Raw genomic sequence first — 16,525 nt, 5'->3', positions numbered from 1 at the left:
TTCCAGTTAGTAGATGGTAAGAGCAAGCTGTTCCAGTTAGTAGATGGTAAGAGCAAGCTGTTCCAGTTAGTAGATGGTAAGAGCAAGCTGTTCCAGTTAGTAGATGGTAAGAGCAAGCTGTTCCAGTTAGTAGATGGTAAGAGCAAGCTGTTCCAGTTAGTAGATGGTAAGAGCAAGCTGTTCCAGTTAGTAGATGGTAAGAGCAAGCTGTTCCAGTTAGTAGATGGTAAGAGCAAGCTGTTCCAGTTAGTAGATGGTAAGAGCAAGCTGTTCCAGTTAGTAGATGGTAAGAGCAAGCTGTTCCAGTTAGTAGATGGTAAGAGCAAGCTGTTTCAGTTAGTAAAGGAGGAATGTGAGCTGTTTCAGTTAGCAAAGGCTGAGAGTGAGCTATTCCAGTTAGTAAATATGTTGAACTTCAGGGTTACTGGAAGTTTTCTGTACAGTACAGTAGTGTAATTATTGTTGTGAGATTACCTGTTTCTAGTATACATATAGTACATATAATTCCCATTGTTGGGGACAGGAACCTATACTCTACAGAATGTGAGGTACCAATTCACTGCTAGGTGATCAGAAACATCAGGAGAAAGAAAACATTATCAGCCATTTCTCTCTCATGTCTGGGAATTGAACCTAGGGTCCTCAATTTTTAGCTACAGTGATAAGAGCAGTCGGGTTACATCTAAAAGGGCCTGTGTTCGATTCCCATGGCAGGACAGTAGCATTTGGACACTGTTTCTTTTTACCAGATGCATCTGTTCACCTAGCAGTAAATAAGTATTCAGGCGTTAGTTGTGGGCTGCTAGTACCTAAGGCTAGTACTTTAGTTGGTTTGGAGTAGGGACCTTGATAAGCCTAGCAGCCTTCCTGTCCCTCGACTAAGGTAAACTATATACTCAACCATAGCAAAGGGAGGAGTGAAACCATCTTTGTAAATAAAATGTCAAAAATATTTGTAACTTTTATTTAAAAAAATAACAATCGGGATATATGAAATGAGTTCTACATTTGTTACCATAATTTAAAGGCATATTTTATGCCTTTTAAATTAATAACCATGAATATTAAGTAGCTGCATTGCTATACAAAATAGACTTGCAAGTCTCGTATAACAATTGTTTAGTTCGCTATAATCGGTTCTCGCTAAGTTTCCTTCAGAATTAGATGGCAAAATGTGTCATATGTGCATTGGTAGTAATGTTGTTATATACACTGTACATAATTATGGTTAGAAAATGACAAAATATGGTATGTATATTTGTTAGGATTGGTTTCCCTCCAGAGTTGTACATAATTGTCTAAATGTGTAAAAAAGGTAGAGTATATATCAACATTTTATCATGAATAAATTTACAGTATAGATCAGACATAGATTATTTTCTGTATTGTCATGTACTGTAGTTATTTTCATGTAGATGTTTTCTCTGCATTACTATTGAGACCTAAAGGTGATCCACAAACTAATGAAGTTGTTACATAGTTCAGACACGTAGTATACACTCTCCTTTGAATCTGTTCCCCATGAAACAATTGGCTTATAAATACTTTGTCCCTACACACTGACTGGGCAAACTTGGTGGGGTGGGGACCTAGTCCATAAAATGCAATACTGTACTTGGGACTGTAATATAGACTGCACTGCTGTTTTACAGCAGCAGATTGATGCCAACCATTTCCAGGTATGACAGTACATTACACACAGTACTGTATTCTATATACTGTACTATAACACTCTAAGACAGAGTCAGCATAATAAGTTTTTTGGTTCAAGGCCAAGTGCCACATCTTATTTAGTGATTCAGCACTTAAATTTAAAGACCTTATTTCTACCACCCTTGGTGGCTTCCTGACGCCATTTCTCTTGAGATGGCTCACCACTGCTGGGTCACATCAGTAACATGAGTCCTGTTTGGCCCACTGGAGACCAAAGCCAGAACCTAAGGATGAGGGAGAGCCAAGTTCTGGCTCTTGTTTCCAGTAAGCCAAATAGAACTACAGTGATTGATGCGACTCAGTAGTGGGGAGCTATCTCAGTGAGATAGCTTCACAGAGCCTTTCTACCAGAAAGAGGCATTTCATTACATTCTATGCTGGTTTTTATATTATTGACCTAGAATTGTGACCATGTAATATTAAACTAAAAGGAAAAAAACTGTTGATGATAGACGTTTCAATACTTGGAAACGAGTAGACTCATTATCCTACCAAGTGAATTGCTAGAATCTATTGGTAACTTATTGTCCACCTAATCATAGGTACTTTCTCTCTCATTGCCTTCATGTTGTATATATAATACACAACTTTAGCATAAGCATTAAATCATTGGGCAAACAGTCAACTTTATTGTGAGCTTTTACTCATTGTTTCATGTTGTGTACGATACCAGTACTGTATACAACTTTAGCCTGAGTATTCAGTCATCGGGTAAACAGTTTACCTTATTGTAAGTTTTTTCAATCGTTGCCTTTGTGTTGTCTATATGATCCACAACCTTAGCCTGATCATTCAGTCATTGGGCAAGTACAATTATGTCCATGTTAAACTATCTTTGGTAAGATTTGCAGAAAATAAAATGTAGCTCATTACATAATGGCTTTTCCAGGTCATTAAAATTCAGATATATGAAGAAAAAGAGCTATCACAATATAAGTTTTATTTTTCTGTTTCCAAATTTTGCTTATTCAATTATTAATAAAGTATTTTCACACCTTATAAATAAACCAAACAAAATACAGAATCGAGGAAATTTTTTAAATTGAGACGAAGAATATTTTTTTTATACTGTATCACTTTAGAGGTTCAGTTGAGCTGTATGAAGGTAGATATATCTCTGATTTCAGCTTTCTGATCGAATGTTCATCCATGTTAGCCAAAGCGGCGTCGTAGCTAGGTGGATCCAAGAGATTAGAGAGAGATACAGTGTGACGTGTAGTACCAATGGTGGTAAGAGTTGGAGAAAACATGTCCTCAGGACATGTTGGATTATGGTTGTCCATATTTAGAGAGGTGTGGGACATGGTTTGCAGGGATGAGAGCTGTGTTGCGTTGATGAGAATGGGTTGAGTGTAGAGAGCGATACGGTCTTGCGGGGTAGTTTCATTGGCCTGAGTTCCATTGTTAACAAGTGTTAGTTCTGTTAGTTCATTATTTGATGCACTGAAATGAATAATAAATGCAATTATAATAAAAAATGTTACCTGAATGTGCAACATTTTTTTTTTTTTTTCTGATAATAAGTAAAAATATGAGTAAAGATATAGCAAAAGAGCTAATGTAAGTACCGCATACTATATACACTTACTGGGATCGGTAGCGGCGTAGGAAGGACCTTCTCCAAGAGATTCTGTATGATGGAGGACGGTCCAGATTGTTGCTTTGAGGGGGATCCTTGTTTTTCTGCCGAGTACACTTGCCCACTGCAGCACACACAGCCACCACAGTTAAGAATCCTGAAAAAAAGATTGCCAGATTTATAGCCATTTCTAAATTTGGATTATTTCTAATACAAAATTATACCTGGAAAACAAGAAATTAGCAAAGAGATTTAATATTTAGGTGCACCACATACTGTATTAAGTCTAAGATTGTTTCTGACTTGGTTTTCAAAACCTTTACTAGTGGGTCTGCTATAAACTTCAGATACTTTACCAGTAAATCATCAACCTTATTAAATTTCTGACCAAGTCATTACACCAAATTTGGTTTGTCAAGCCCACACTGGTTTTATAAGCTTTAATAACTGCGTAGATACTTTGCCTGTATGCATTTCCTCCCAGCTATACGTTATTGAAATTTTGAACTTATCAGTACGAGAGTAGAGAATTACATATCGGCTGATCTATGGTATCATGTGGCTATCAGCTTATCATTTCTAGGTACTGAACGAGCATTACAAAATTGTTCAACGTATACACAGTCCTGGAAAATTCTGTAAATGTATAAATAAGGCACCACAAACTGCTGAAGTTAAATTTGAACTGCTTTTATCACAAAATAACTTGACTAATATGTACCGTAGTCTATATGTGTAATTAATGAGTTTTACACATGTTTTTAATCTTGCTGGTAAGCACATTGGTATTAATGTTAAATATATACCCCCCCCCCTGTAATTGTTCTATATATTTATTTCATCCCCTAGTTTGCTACCACATCCTACAACCTGTAAACTTCACCAGCACTAGGCTGAAAGCATTAAAACAACGAGTGAAGTCATGAGGATGTTTCTTGACGCTCACTTATGCACAAGAATCAAAATTCAGGAAGAATTTAAACTTTCTGCCTTATACAAAGGGATTTTACAGCTAACCAAGTGTTAAGATCGTAAAGATTCACGACTTGAAAACTGTAACTTCAAGAACATAAGGTCACAGACTCAAGCTAAGGAAACAAAGCTGCCAAAATACATTAGAAAGTTATATTTTTGTGGTTGGAACAAGTTGGGTGAGGTGGTGGTAGATGCCAGAAATGTCAGTAGTTTCGGTGTTACAGTATATGACAAAGTACTGAGAAGACAGGATACTGCTTGTGTAGCTCTCACTTAGGTATGCAGGCGATGAGTCACAATAACGTGGCTAAAGTATGATGACCAGACCACACACTAGAATGTGAAGGGACGACGACGTTTCGGTCCGTCCTGGACCATTCTCAAGTCGACTTGAGAATGGTTCAGGAGGGACCGAAACGTCGTCGTCCCTTCACATTCTAGTGTGTGGTCTGGTCATCTCACTTAGGTAATTACAGTACCAGCACTGCTGAGAAACAAACTGTCGTGTGCTGTTGGAGAGCCAGTATGTGCTACCAGCAGGCAGTCTATAAACAAAATGAGTGAGCTCACACCCCTCACCAAACTGAATGTGCTTCAGTGTACATTCAGTGAAGGTGTGCAGTGTACTAGCTAATGAAATTCAGCTTCATTTTTTCCATGGAATACAAGTGTCCTATATATCCATTATAAAATAAAAGTAATAAAAACCAAGTGCTACTCAATGCAGCAATATTTGACACTTGATTCTTCTAAATAGGATGGAAATCTCACAGAATGGAATGAGAAAGCCTTCATAATTGGTGCTATTATTTACTCTAGCCATTGTTAGGTTAGGTTACGGTTACTGTATTTAAAGTTTAGTTAGGTTAGGCTTCGTTACATTAATATGGTGCAATATTGCCCAAAATCTGAAATATGGAATTCAAAACTATTAAACTGCACTCTTGAATTTTGTTTACAGAAAACCAAATTCTAAGAGCTGCTTAAAAGAAAACATTTTTCAGCATACACTTTTATATTTTAAATCTGCTTTATAATACAATAAAGTTAAACTTGAGAATACTCTATGTTCAGGACAAAGATACTCTTGCCAGTTTACAAGTAGACTATTACTGGAACCATAATGTTTTCAGACCCTGACAAATATCTAGATAACTATTCAGGTGGTTTGACAGCAATGTGGTGCTCAAGGTAATGAATTTGCTCCGAGGATGGGCTCCTACAGGCACGTGAGCACTAGGCTTCCACTGACAGCTATCAATAGGTTGCACTGTAGCAGTTTTTTAAGTTTTTCTACATAAATAATAATTGTAGGCCTACATACGCTATCATTGTGTTGGACTAAACATTTGGCTAAATGCAACAGAATTGACTGCACCATAAATAGCCAATGATACATTAAAAATTCATGCAGAGTAATTATCTGTTACTTAACGTTAGATCTTCAAGCACTTGTAAACCTAACTAGAAAAACAGATATCATAATTATCATATCAATTATACATACTTGATGCACAGTGCAAGATTTAGAATCTACTTTGTTAGCGTACAGTGTAATACCAAACAGTTTCATTTCAGATATAGGCAAATTTTATATAGAGAGTTTAAGTATTGTTAGATCTAGGAAAGGTTAGGTAAAGCGTTTTGGATACATTGATTTAGGGAGTATTTGCATTATAGACTGGAAGTGAGTGAAGCATGTCTTGATCGGCAACTAACAATGAAGATTTACAACCCTCCCAGGCACAGGTGTTACAAGTGCCACCATTTTCATAATGATGTTGAAAGGAACGGTCAGCGGTGTAGGCAACCTGACCTCTTAAAAAGAACGTCGCTTTTGGCCGTTTGCCCGTATGGCCGAATTTGGACGTAATTTGAAAATAAAAAAAATATGAAAATAAATTTGGGATTTTTTTTTTCAACAACAGTAAGTTAAGGGTCCTCTGATGGGTTAGGTGGGCAGGAAATTCTCATAAAGTTTCAAAACATTATGAAAAACGTTAATTTAAAGTGTCCTCTTATAGCCTCTGCGCGTACGCCGGACGACTCAAATAGAAAACGGAACAGAACGTCACTTTTGTGAGTCGATTTCATTTCAAATTACGTCCAAATTTAGCCATATCGCGCATACCAGCCAAAAGTGACGTTATTTTTAAGAGGACGGGTTGGTGTAGGACCTGTGGCACACCGATCCAGAACCAACGTGGCGCTCCATACCAACATGCCAGAAAGCCTGCAACGTCTGTGTGTGATGCTAAAAAGGGTGGTGCACTAAAACTGAGGTGTGCAAACTGTCACGTGGAGGGAGTTCCCACCTGGCATGAGGACTGTACCTCACTCCCGCCGAGACGGGCTGCCCGGGGTACACCAGCTGGGGGCGCCAGTAACCACCCTGGCTCATCTGCTGTGCCCCCACCGGACACTCCGTCACACTCTCCTGCCTTACCCAACCATTCCAACGCCACGGCTAGTAGCCCGAGTGACACAGTTGTAGTCCCTACCAATTCATGTTGGTCGGGGGGCCCGGATCAGGCACAGAAAATTAGTGAGCTTATGAATACAGTAGAAAAACAGAGGAAAATTGTGGAAAACCTGACCAAGCAGATAACCGAACAAAATAAGGAAATCATGCCCCAAAAGACGATGATAACCACTCTTCAGGACACTGAGAATATTAACTGAGTGCAGGCTACACCAACCTGGGGTACCACCATGTGCTCCCATGCGGCCAGTACCCCAGGGGAGACCTCAGCAGGGGGTGTCCCAGCCCTCACACCAGCTGGGCTCCCCCACCACGGCTCCCCACACCCCAGCCTCATCAACGCCGTGTGCTATGAATAAAGGTAAACTATTCCACGTAGAAACGCATGGTGCTGTCGATGAGCAGGTAAAACCCCGCAGAATTTGCCTAGTTATCAGTGTTATAATCCCAGATCAAAAAATACGTGTCTCATGTATGTTAAAAAATCCCTGCCACATGAGCCACTCCCCGCCCAACAACGAGAGGGGTTTCAATATCATGGTATCCGGGTACACGTTGGTAACTCTACACTTAATGTTTTGAATGCCTATGCACCTACTGGCCTCCTCCAGTATACTGACCTACCTAGTTTTGCACATACTGATTGTACAATATTAATTGGGGATTTAAATGCTAAACACAAACAATTAGGGGATCAACTCACAAACACCAACGGGAGAAGATTGTTGGCACTTCTCGATGCATATGATGATGTTCAAATTATCAGTAAGAATCAACCAACGCAAATATATGAAGGTATTCTAGATAGGTGCATTGGCTTTAACCTGTCATACACAACTCATGAGACTGATATTATGGATGACTTAATGTCTGACCATTTAGCCATAACAGCTAACATACACGTGGCTAATGTTGACCTACCTGGCACTAAGCTGAGTAGACGCAGGCTAACAGTAAGGAAAGAGCAAGAAAAATTCTTTACAGACAGCATAGAACATTGGTATAACAATTATGAGCCTGAGAATGTACAACAGTTTTATGATGACCTCGTAAATAAAACCTATGAGGCCATCAAAAATAGTGAGTCACACCAAACAAAAAGAAGTACTGGTAAACAGGTCAGACACAACCAGTACTATGATGATGCTAAACTGAAAGAGCTTAAATCAATTGCTAGACAGACAGGTAAAGCATATAAGAGCCTTAGAACTCTTTTAAATGTTATAACTTTCAGGCCGCGCTTGCAGCGGCAAGGGAGAGAATGACTGAACTGAGACAAAATGAATGGGAGGGTTTTGTTAGTGGACTTAACCTGCATACTCCCCTGGGCAAAGCCTGGAAGGGCATAAACAAAATTATTGGTAAAAGTAGTAGACAAGTTTCACAACCAAACCCGCTACAGAAAGCCAGTCAGTTAATTGCAAAATGGGCTCAGGTTTCCAGCCTTGGAATGCTACCAGCTAGCACTAGGGAGAAATTGCAGGCGAAGTCCACAGACAGAAATGCTCTCATAAATTTCATGTTGAGCAAGCAACATGATGAATGTGATGTTCCATATACAGATTATGAATTGGATGCAGCCCTCTCCAGGGGCAGAAGCACTGCTCCTGGTGAGGACGGTATCACCTATGATATTCTAAGACATCGTGTACCCGGTAACCCATTATTAGAATTGTTTAATGCCAGCTATGTCACTGGGCAGTTGCCTGTATCATGGACCACCAGTCTTACGGTACCTGTACCAAAGCTTGCCCAACCTGATGCTTTCCGTCCCATCTCACTGACCAGTTGCATGTGCAAAATCTTTGAGAGAATGGTGCTTAATAGATTATTGTATAGAGTTAAAGAGCACATGTCACCTGATATCAATGGTTTCACACATGGTAAAAGTGTACACAACTGTATCACAACCTTTTCTGTATCACAACCATGATGACTTTATCATGGAGATAAAAGGCACAAGTACACAACATTTCTTGATTTAAAAAATGCCTTAGATATTGCTAATAGGGAAGTGATTATGTATGAATTAGCGAGAATGGATATAGGGGGACATTTATTACAATGGATACGAGGCTATCTTACCAACAGGAAGTCCTCTGCACTGTTCCAAGGCTACAAGAGTGAAACTAAAGTAATGCAACTAGGCACCCCACAAGGAGGAGTACTTAGTCCTACCTTGTTTAATGTTCTAATTAATGCTTTACTAAAATCAATCCCATCTAGTCCGGCAAACATCACTATCAGCTATACAGATGACATCCTTGTGCATACTAAAACCCACCGCGAAATGCAAACAGTCTTAAATTGTATACATACAGCTTGTGAGAGCCTTGGTCTTGTAATCAACGCTGCTAAAACTAAGGTATTTAACAGACAAATTGGCAACCGCAAAAGTGGACCACGAAAACTTTAGATAACATACCAATAGACTATGTCTCTTCTTTCAAATACCTTGGTGTGTCTGTCCCTTGTACCTCAACTGCAGTCAATAAGTTACATCAACACTGTAGAGACAGACTCAAGGCTCTCAGAACTGTAGTGGGGTACAGCCCAAAATATGGTGTTAATATTAGAATAGCAAGATTGGTGTATTTAGCGTATATAAGGTCTCTGATAGACTATCATGTACCAGCTTTGGTCCTGCAAAATGGCAAAAGTATTGATAGACTGGAAAAAATGCAAAATGAAGCACTTAGAATTATACTTGGCTGTCCTATAACTACCAAAGTTCTCATCATGCGGAAATAATTAAATATACTTAGCATTCGAGATAGAATATTTGAAATTAATCTTATGACGGGACAAAAGCTGCTGCGTGATAACAAAAACAACATTGTGTCAGTTGCACTGTTAGAACACATACGAAATGGAACTAGCGAGTCTAAATGGATTCAAAGAACAGCCACTCATATTAAAATGATGGGACTGCACGATGTATATACAGATGAAAGAGTACAGCACTTCCTTCCACCCTGGCAGATAGTACCTTTTGACATCCTGACCACTGCATATCCCACCAAGAAACTAATCACAAACAACCCTCATGCTCAGCTTGCTGCTAAATTAAGCACCATAGAGCACATTCACAATATACAAGCTGAAAACAACATTGCACAGACCATATACACTGACGGATCACTCAATACAGCTACAGGGAGGGCAGGAAGTGCTGTTATTGCTCATCAGCCCGATGGCAGTACAATTCAAAGAAATATCCGAATTAGTAACTGGGCGTCCACAATGCAAGCCGAGTTGGTAGCGATACTGGTAGCACTCTAAATTATTGACAACACTGAAGTAGACAGCTTAATTATTTCTGACTCCCTATCCTCACTACGAGCAATAAACAGTTTGCATTCAAGTAATAACGTGCTTGTCTTGGAAGCTAGACGTAGATATATAAGAATACTTAGCAAGAGGGTAAATATAAAAATGTTGTGGATTCCTTCTCACATTGGCATGCAGGAACATGACAAAGTTGACGCCCTTGCTAAGACTGCAGTAAATAAAGACAGTATTGAACGGAATCTTGAGTTATCAAATAGGTCCCTTAAAAGTGTCATTAGACGAGAACTCCTGGATGAATTTGAAGAAAGTAGAACAGTGCAAACTGGAACTAGCAGGTCCATTGTTCATCACAATGAAATGTGTGAAGTAAAACATGTGTATGGGGCAAGTAACAAAGTCAGTAGACTAACAGATGTTGTCACAGCTCGTATAAGACTTGGCTACAAGTATCTCTGGCAGTTCGGCTTGTATAGGGATCTAGATGAAGTAAAGTGTAAAGTGTGTGGACAAAGACAGGGACACACACTCGAACACTATATCTTGGATTGTAGTAAAATTGAGCCATTTAGAGATAAATCTAAGCTCACTCTGTATGATATGGCAACCTATCTTATTACCATGGATAAATTACCTGAAATCCTTGCACTGTACCCACATTTCGCTTCCAGTAGATGAACGACATATGAGATTCAGAAACAAGTAGTGTATTGTGAGGACTAATAATAAACAGAAGCTCCCCTATGACTGTAATATCCCCATTGGTCAAACTATTATGTATTAGCGATAAGACCTACCATTAATGTATGATGACTTACTGTAAATATGTAGGTCTTGTAATAGCACTTTCTCTAACTAGCTGACATTGTAACTATAAGGTGAAGGATAGATGAAATTGTTTATGTAATAATCTAAGATGAGGTCTGATAAAGACCTTTTGTGCACTCTGTAATGCTTTTGCGCTACCGCTCACAGGATGAGTATGGGGTGCACAATAAACTAGCCGCCTTCGGCGCCAACAATCAATCACGTCTTGAATCATGGCTTCGAAGTCACATTGACAAATTGTGGGATTGTTCCATCACAGGTTGCCCTTTTTTTTAACCACCGTATCACACGTTTTGATTAAATTTGAGATGCAGACCGAAACTTTGTTAGCGGTGTGACTAAAGTCGTTTCTGGGGCCTCTCCAGAATTAGAGGCCCTGAAGCTTCAGCTTCGTTAGTATGATTGTTGATCGGCTTACGGGCTCACCATAACCCGTGCTACATGGACACTTTGTCCTGAGTAGCTAAATCTCTAACAACAACAACAACGATTGTTGATCAGCCCCTGTTCATGTATCTCATCTTTCAGTTAATTCCATTTGCTCACTATTCTTTCCCTGATGAAGTGCTTCCTTACATCTGGGTTTTCAACTATATCTTATTTTCTTATCCATGGTCATACTAATTATTTAGTTTTGTCCACCTCGTCTGTGTTTTTAACAATCTTATATGCTGAATAATTCACTTCTATTACCCAGTGTGGTAAGGTTAGTTCATCGGCCAGACCTCGTAGCTCAGCCTAATAAGTTCAGAGAGACTTATCAGTTCTCCTAACTTAGCCCCCCCCCCCCCAAGTTCCGAGACACACTCGGAGTTCATCCCTCTGAACACTGAACTAGGTTAAGACACTCACCGCCAATGAACACCAGTACCAGACCAACGGAGCCGATGCTTCGGACGACGAAAGACAAGCCAATTAGGGCGACGGCTCCGGACACCACAATTGTACTCCAGATGGCGCACCACTGAAACACAAGGTCAGTATACAGTCACACACAGGTACACAAAAGTGACGCAAAGATAGATAATAGTGACTCGGCGTAACAAGTGCAGTGACGCAAAGGTAGATAATATATAGTGATTCAGCGCTACAAGTGCAGTGACGCAGATAATAGTGACCCAGTGCTACAAGTGCTGACGCAACGACACGGTATAGTGATGCAATTATACACAACAGTGACGCAAATATACAATGTTGATGTAACACTAGTGACGCAACGCTCCAGTACGGTGATAAAGTAGAGTAATAATGGAAATCTAAACTATCAACAGGTGCTTTGGTGAATATAGAATACAAATTAAGCCACCATGAACTCACTAAATGTGTGTCTTAATGAGAATCTTATCTACGAGGTCTTTATTATATATACGACAGTAAGTCTGCTCTCAGGAGCCTATGAGGTGAGTACTTTTTGTTGACATCTGTGGTGCAAGTTGGCCAGGGTGTACCATGATCAGCTTGTTAACGACAGCTGGAACCCATGAATTCAGCAGTCACCATCAATGCTACGAGTGTGTAGAGCAGACGCAGCATATACCAGGCCGGGGTATACTGTGTACAAGAACATATACCAGGCCTTGCGTGCGTGCGTACGCGCGTGCGTGCACAAGGTATCTATCTCTTACCTTAATGCCTATCGACTGATAGGAACATTAAGGTCGCAATATTCCTTAAAATCTAAATACCAAACAGAATTCAAGAATAGTTAAGTTGCAGTGTGTATACTGAGAAGCAAGATGTTTCACTCAGTGTATATACCATTCCCAGCAGTGTTGAAGTTTTAAACAAATGAATTCCAGAAAGGCTTTACTTAATCCGTACTTACGTCTTTGTTGTTGACGGCTGCCGAGCTTGGTTCAGTGACCATGATCCTTATCCTCCCTAGTCCTGGAGGTATCCTTCACCTGGTGTCGTAGCGTCACCCTGTGAAGCACCAGGGGGTCCTGGGGGGTGTCCTGCGACTAGCTAGAGCACTGTGTGTGTGTCCTGATGGTTCAGTCCTAACGTCAGACTGAATTCTACTGATTGGTATCTTCCCTCTGAAATGATTTCGTGCATTTCATATCTAATCACTGTAGCAGCAAGATTAGTCATGGCCTCCGAAGGAATGATAGTATGACACACATCTCCACGTGTCACACTTAGTAGCCAAACTCTAAATTATACCAATGTGTTGACATAGCCTCTCTCCAAGCGCTACCAGTTCCCTATATACCGGAAGCAGCCACAGCGACACACCACTTCTTCTCTAGTCTCTAAGATCAGTTAGGGGAAGTAATAATTAGAGAACTTGGCCTGACGGAATGGCTGTACAGTTCAGTGCTCGGCAGCTTGGTGTGGACTAATCCCAGTCCGGAAGTTACATCTTATCGCCTCGTGTTTCCCCCCCCCCTCCCCAAGGCCCGGATGACGTCACGGCGCTGTAGTTACACAACCCATTGTCAGCTACCTGGGCCGCTCTCCTGTATTATAATATTAATACTACTACTAATAATAAGAAAATTATAACATCCCGCATTGCTACAGGGAACTAACTGTGCAAAACAAATGTAGTTCTAGCTTCCAAACCACACACATCGCATGAGGCTTCGATACCCAATGTGCATAGGAAATAGGCTTTCAGGTTCTAGAAGATGAGAGGAAAGGTCAGCACTGTGGGGGAAATGACAGACAGACAACTAGAACATTATCCAACACATTGCACAGTTACAAAACCAATAAGATTTCAACTCAGATTCCACAGAGCAGAAGTTGTTAAGCACATGATGGGACATAATCCTATTGCATTGAACATACGAGTCATAAATACTCGTACTCCGCCTAAGTAAGACATAAACAAGAAACTAGTAACACTTGTGGAGCCAGCCAGAAATTTAGGGCCCGCGCAGGAATATCCCTGCAAAAAACAAGTAACTCCAATGGCGTGTAAGTAATAATAATAATAATATCCATAATAAATGTAATATCCATAATAAAGATAATTCTAATAGGAATAATACAACATATAAGCAACTAAAATAAGATAATTACAAAGCCCTTTGTAACACGTCACATTACGACAGTTTGGCACCGGAAGGAAACATAACACAAGAATAGACTATACAAGTGACTTAATTCTGAGATCCTTTTTCAGAGTGATAGTATCATAAAGATCTACGTAATAAGACACAAATAAGACTACGTAATAAGACATTATTTAGTGACATTATGTCACTAAATAATTATAAAATACATGAATGTTGTTCAAGCAAGTTTATTGAGATTATAGAAAGCATTCCGTAAGGATAGAGTAGATTAGGCTACTTCTTCCCCCTTCAGAATATAGTTCCATATATTGAGAGATCACAGTCTAGTGGTCTCGATGAGGACGGGAAGCCGGCGGCTTGTCAAAAGTAAGTAAGGATATTTGTCCTTATGATTTTCTTGAATTGCAGCATCGTTTTGGCAAATACGGGTTCGGCGGGTAGGTGGTTCCTACCCTATGAGTAAAATGTCGTCTATTTTCTATTGTACATTTGTGGCTTGTTGAGCTTGAAACTTTTACTCCTTGTTTGTGTTACATCTGACCTTTTTAAGTTGTCTGGATCAGTATCCTACAAAATGTTCAGCATTTTAAGTTTCAATAAAATTGGCCCTGTCATGTCTGGTTTGTAGTGTTGTTAACCCAGTGGCCCTTGACCGTCCCTGGTATGAGAGCTAGTCAACTCAGTTCTGATTTTTGTCGCCCGGTATTGAACTTTCTTCTAAGCACACAAGTCTTTCTAAAGATGGGGACATGGATTCACGAAGCAGTTACGCAAGCACTTACGAACGTGTACATCTTTCCTCAATCTTTGACGGCTTTGATTACATTTATTAAACAGTTTACAAGCATGAAAAATTCCCAATCAACTGTTGTTATTTTTTATAAACAGCCTCCTGGGGCTTCGGAGCTCAATAACTGTTTAATAATTGTAAACAAAGCCGCCAAGGATTGAGAAAAGATGTACAGATTCGTAAGTGCTTGCGTAACTGCTTCGTGAGTCTGGCTCCATGCTTGAATACAATAATCCAAGTGGGAGAGCACCGGAGATTTATTCAGTTAATTAAGTACGTTTTATTCCTTGAAGTCAAATGTTCGCTTGACTATTCTTAAGGTTTGGTTGCCTCTGTTACTGCCGCTCCCGCTTGTTGTGAAACTTTCAGAGATTGGTGGATTCTGGCCCCAAGGTTCTTGGGCCAGATTCACGAAAGCACTTACGCAAGCACTTACGAACCTGTACATCTTTTCTCAATCTTTGGCGGCTTTGTTTACAATTATTAAACAGTTTATGGGCTCCGAAGCACCAGGAGGCTGTTTATAACAATAACAACAGCTGAATGGGAAGTTTTCTTGCTTGTAAACTGTTTAATAAATGTAACCAAAGCCGTCAAAGATTGGGGAAAGATGTACACGTTCGTAAGTGCTTGCGTAAGTACTTTCGTGAATCTGGCCCCTTGTCTTTATCAATCTACTGTGTTGTTGATTCGGCAGTTGAGACGTACAGTGAGCCCCCACATGCAAGGTCTTGCATTTTTCAATATTAAAAAGCATTTACCAGTAGTCCGACAATTTGTGGAGTTCATGTAGATCTCTTTGTAAGGCCTCAATATTGTTTTAACTTCCAACTTTACCATAAATTTTAATGTCATCTACAAATGCGGTTTGTAATATTCTTATCTATGACTTCGGTGTATAAGACAAAACAAAGATTGACCTTAAGCTGTCCCATGCGGTACCCCACTCACCATATATCTCCAGTTACAATCATTTTCGTTTAGGACAACATCTAGGAGTCCAGCACCGCTCCTGTGCCAGGTTAGTCCACTACGGGCTCACCATAGCCCGTGCTACTTGGAACTTGTTCCGAGTAGCTGAATCTATAACAACAACATCTAGGAGTCTGCTTATATTATTCAATGAGCCATAGATGTTTTAGATTAGTTTATTTTATTATACCCATACCCATCCTGTGGGTGGTGGTGGACCCCATACCCATCCTGTGGGTGGTGGTGGACCCCATACTCATCCTGTGGGTGGTGGTGGACCCCATACTCATCCTGTGGGTGGTGGTGGACCCCATACCCATCCTGTGGGTGGTGGTGGACCCCATACCCATCCTGTGGGTGGTGGTGGACCCCATACCCATCCCGTGGGCGGTTATGGACCCCATACCCATCCTGTGGGTGGTGGTGGACCCCATACCCATCCTGTGGGTGGTGGTGGGCCCCATACCCATCCTGTGGGTGGTGGTGGGCCCCATACCCATCCTGTGGGTGGTGGTGGACCCCATACCCATCCCGTGGGTGGTTATGGACCCCATACTCATCCCGTGGGTGGTGGTGGACCCCATACCCATCCTGTGGGTGGTGGTGGACCCCATACCCATCCTGTGGGTGGTGGTGGGCCCCATACTCACCCCGTGGGTGGTGGTGGACCCCATACCCATCCTGTGGGTGGTGGTGGACCCCATACTCATCCCGTGGGTGGTGGTGGACCCCATACCCATCCCGTGGGCGGTTATGGACCCCATACCCATCCTGTGGGTGGTGGTGGACCCCATACCCATCCTGTGGGTGGTGGTGGGCCCCATACTCATCCCGTGGGTGGTGGTGGACCCCATACCCATCCTGTGGGTGGT

General features: G+C 40.8%; 1 protein-coding gene across 1 annotated transcript; it reads right to left on the bottom strand.

Moving 5' to 3' along the window:
* Positions 1-948: 948 nt before the first annotated feature.
* On the bottom strand, positions 949-13,221 carry LOC123770020 (uncharacterized). Its single transcript, XM_045761583.2, has 4 exons — positions 12,691-13,221; positions 11,718-11,829; positions 3,302-3,449; positions 949-3,156 (listed from the first exon to the last, which is right to left on the bottom strand). The coding sequence occupies exons 1-4, from the start codon at positions 12,730-12,732 to the stop codon at positions 2,787-2,789; spliced, it is 672 nt and encodes a 223-aa protein (XP_045617539.2). The 5' UTR covers positions 12,733-13,221; the 3' UTR covers positions 949-2,786.
* Between the last annotated feature and the right edge of the window lie 3,304 nt (positions 13,222-16,525).

The sequence above is a fragment of the Procambarus clarkii genome, chromosome 45 (assembly GCF_040958095.1).
Source record: "Procambarus clarkii isolate CNS0578487 chromosome 45, FALCON_Pclarkii_2.0, whole genome shotgun sequence".
Lineage (NCBI taxonomy): Eukaryota > Metazoa > Arthropoda > Malacostraca > Decapoda > Cambaridae > Procambarus > Procambarus clarkii.
The sequence above is the reverse complement of the archived record's forward strand: the minus strand, read 5'-3'. Positions and strand labels throughout refer to the sequence as shown.

Coding starts and splice junctions, on each gene's coding strand:
- LOC123770020 (XM_045761583.2), bottom strand. CDS start 12,732: ATGGTCACTGAACCAAGCTCGGCAGCCGTCAACAACAAAGAC. Junction 11,830..12,690: donor CAGCCGTCAACAACAAAGAC/GTAAGTACGGAT, acceptor CTTGTGTTTCAG/TGGTGCGCCATCTGGAGTAC. Junction 3,157..3,301: donor CTACGCCGCTACCGATCCCA/GTAAGTGTATAT, acceptor TATTCATTTCAG/TGCATCAAATAATGAACTAA.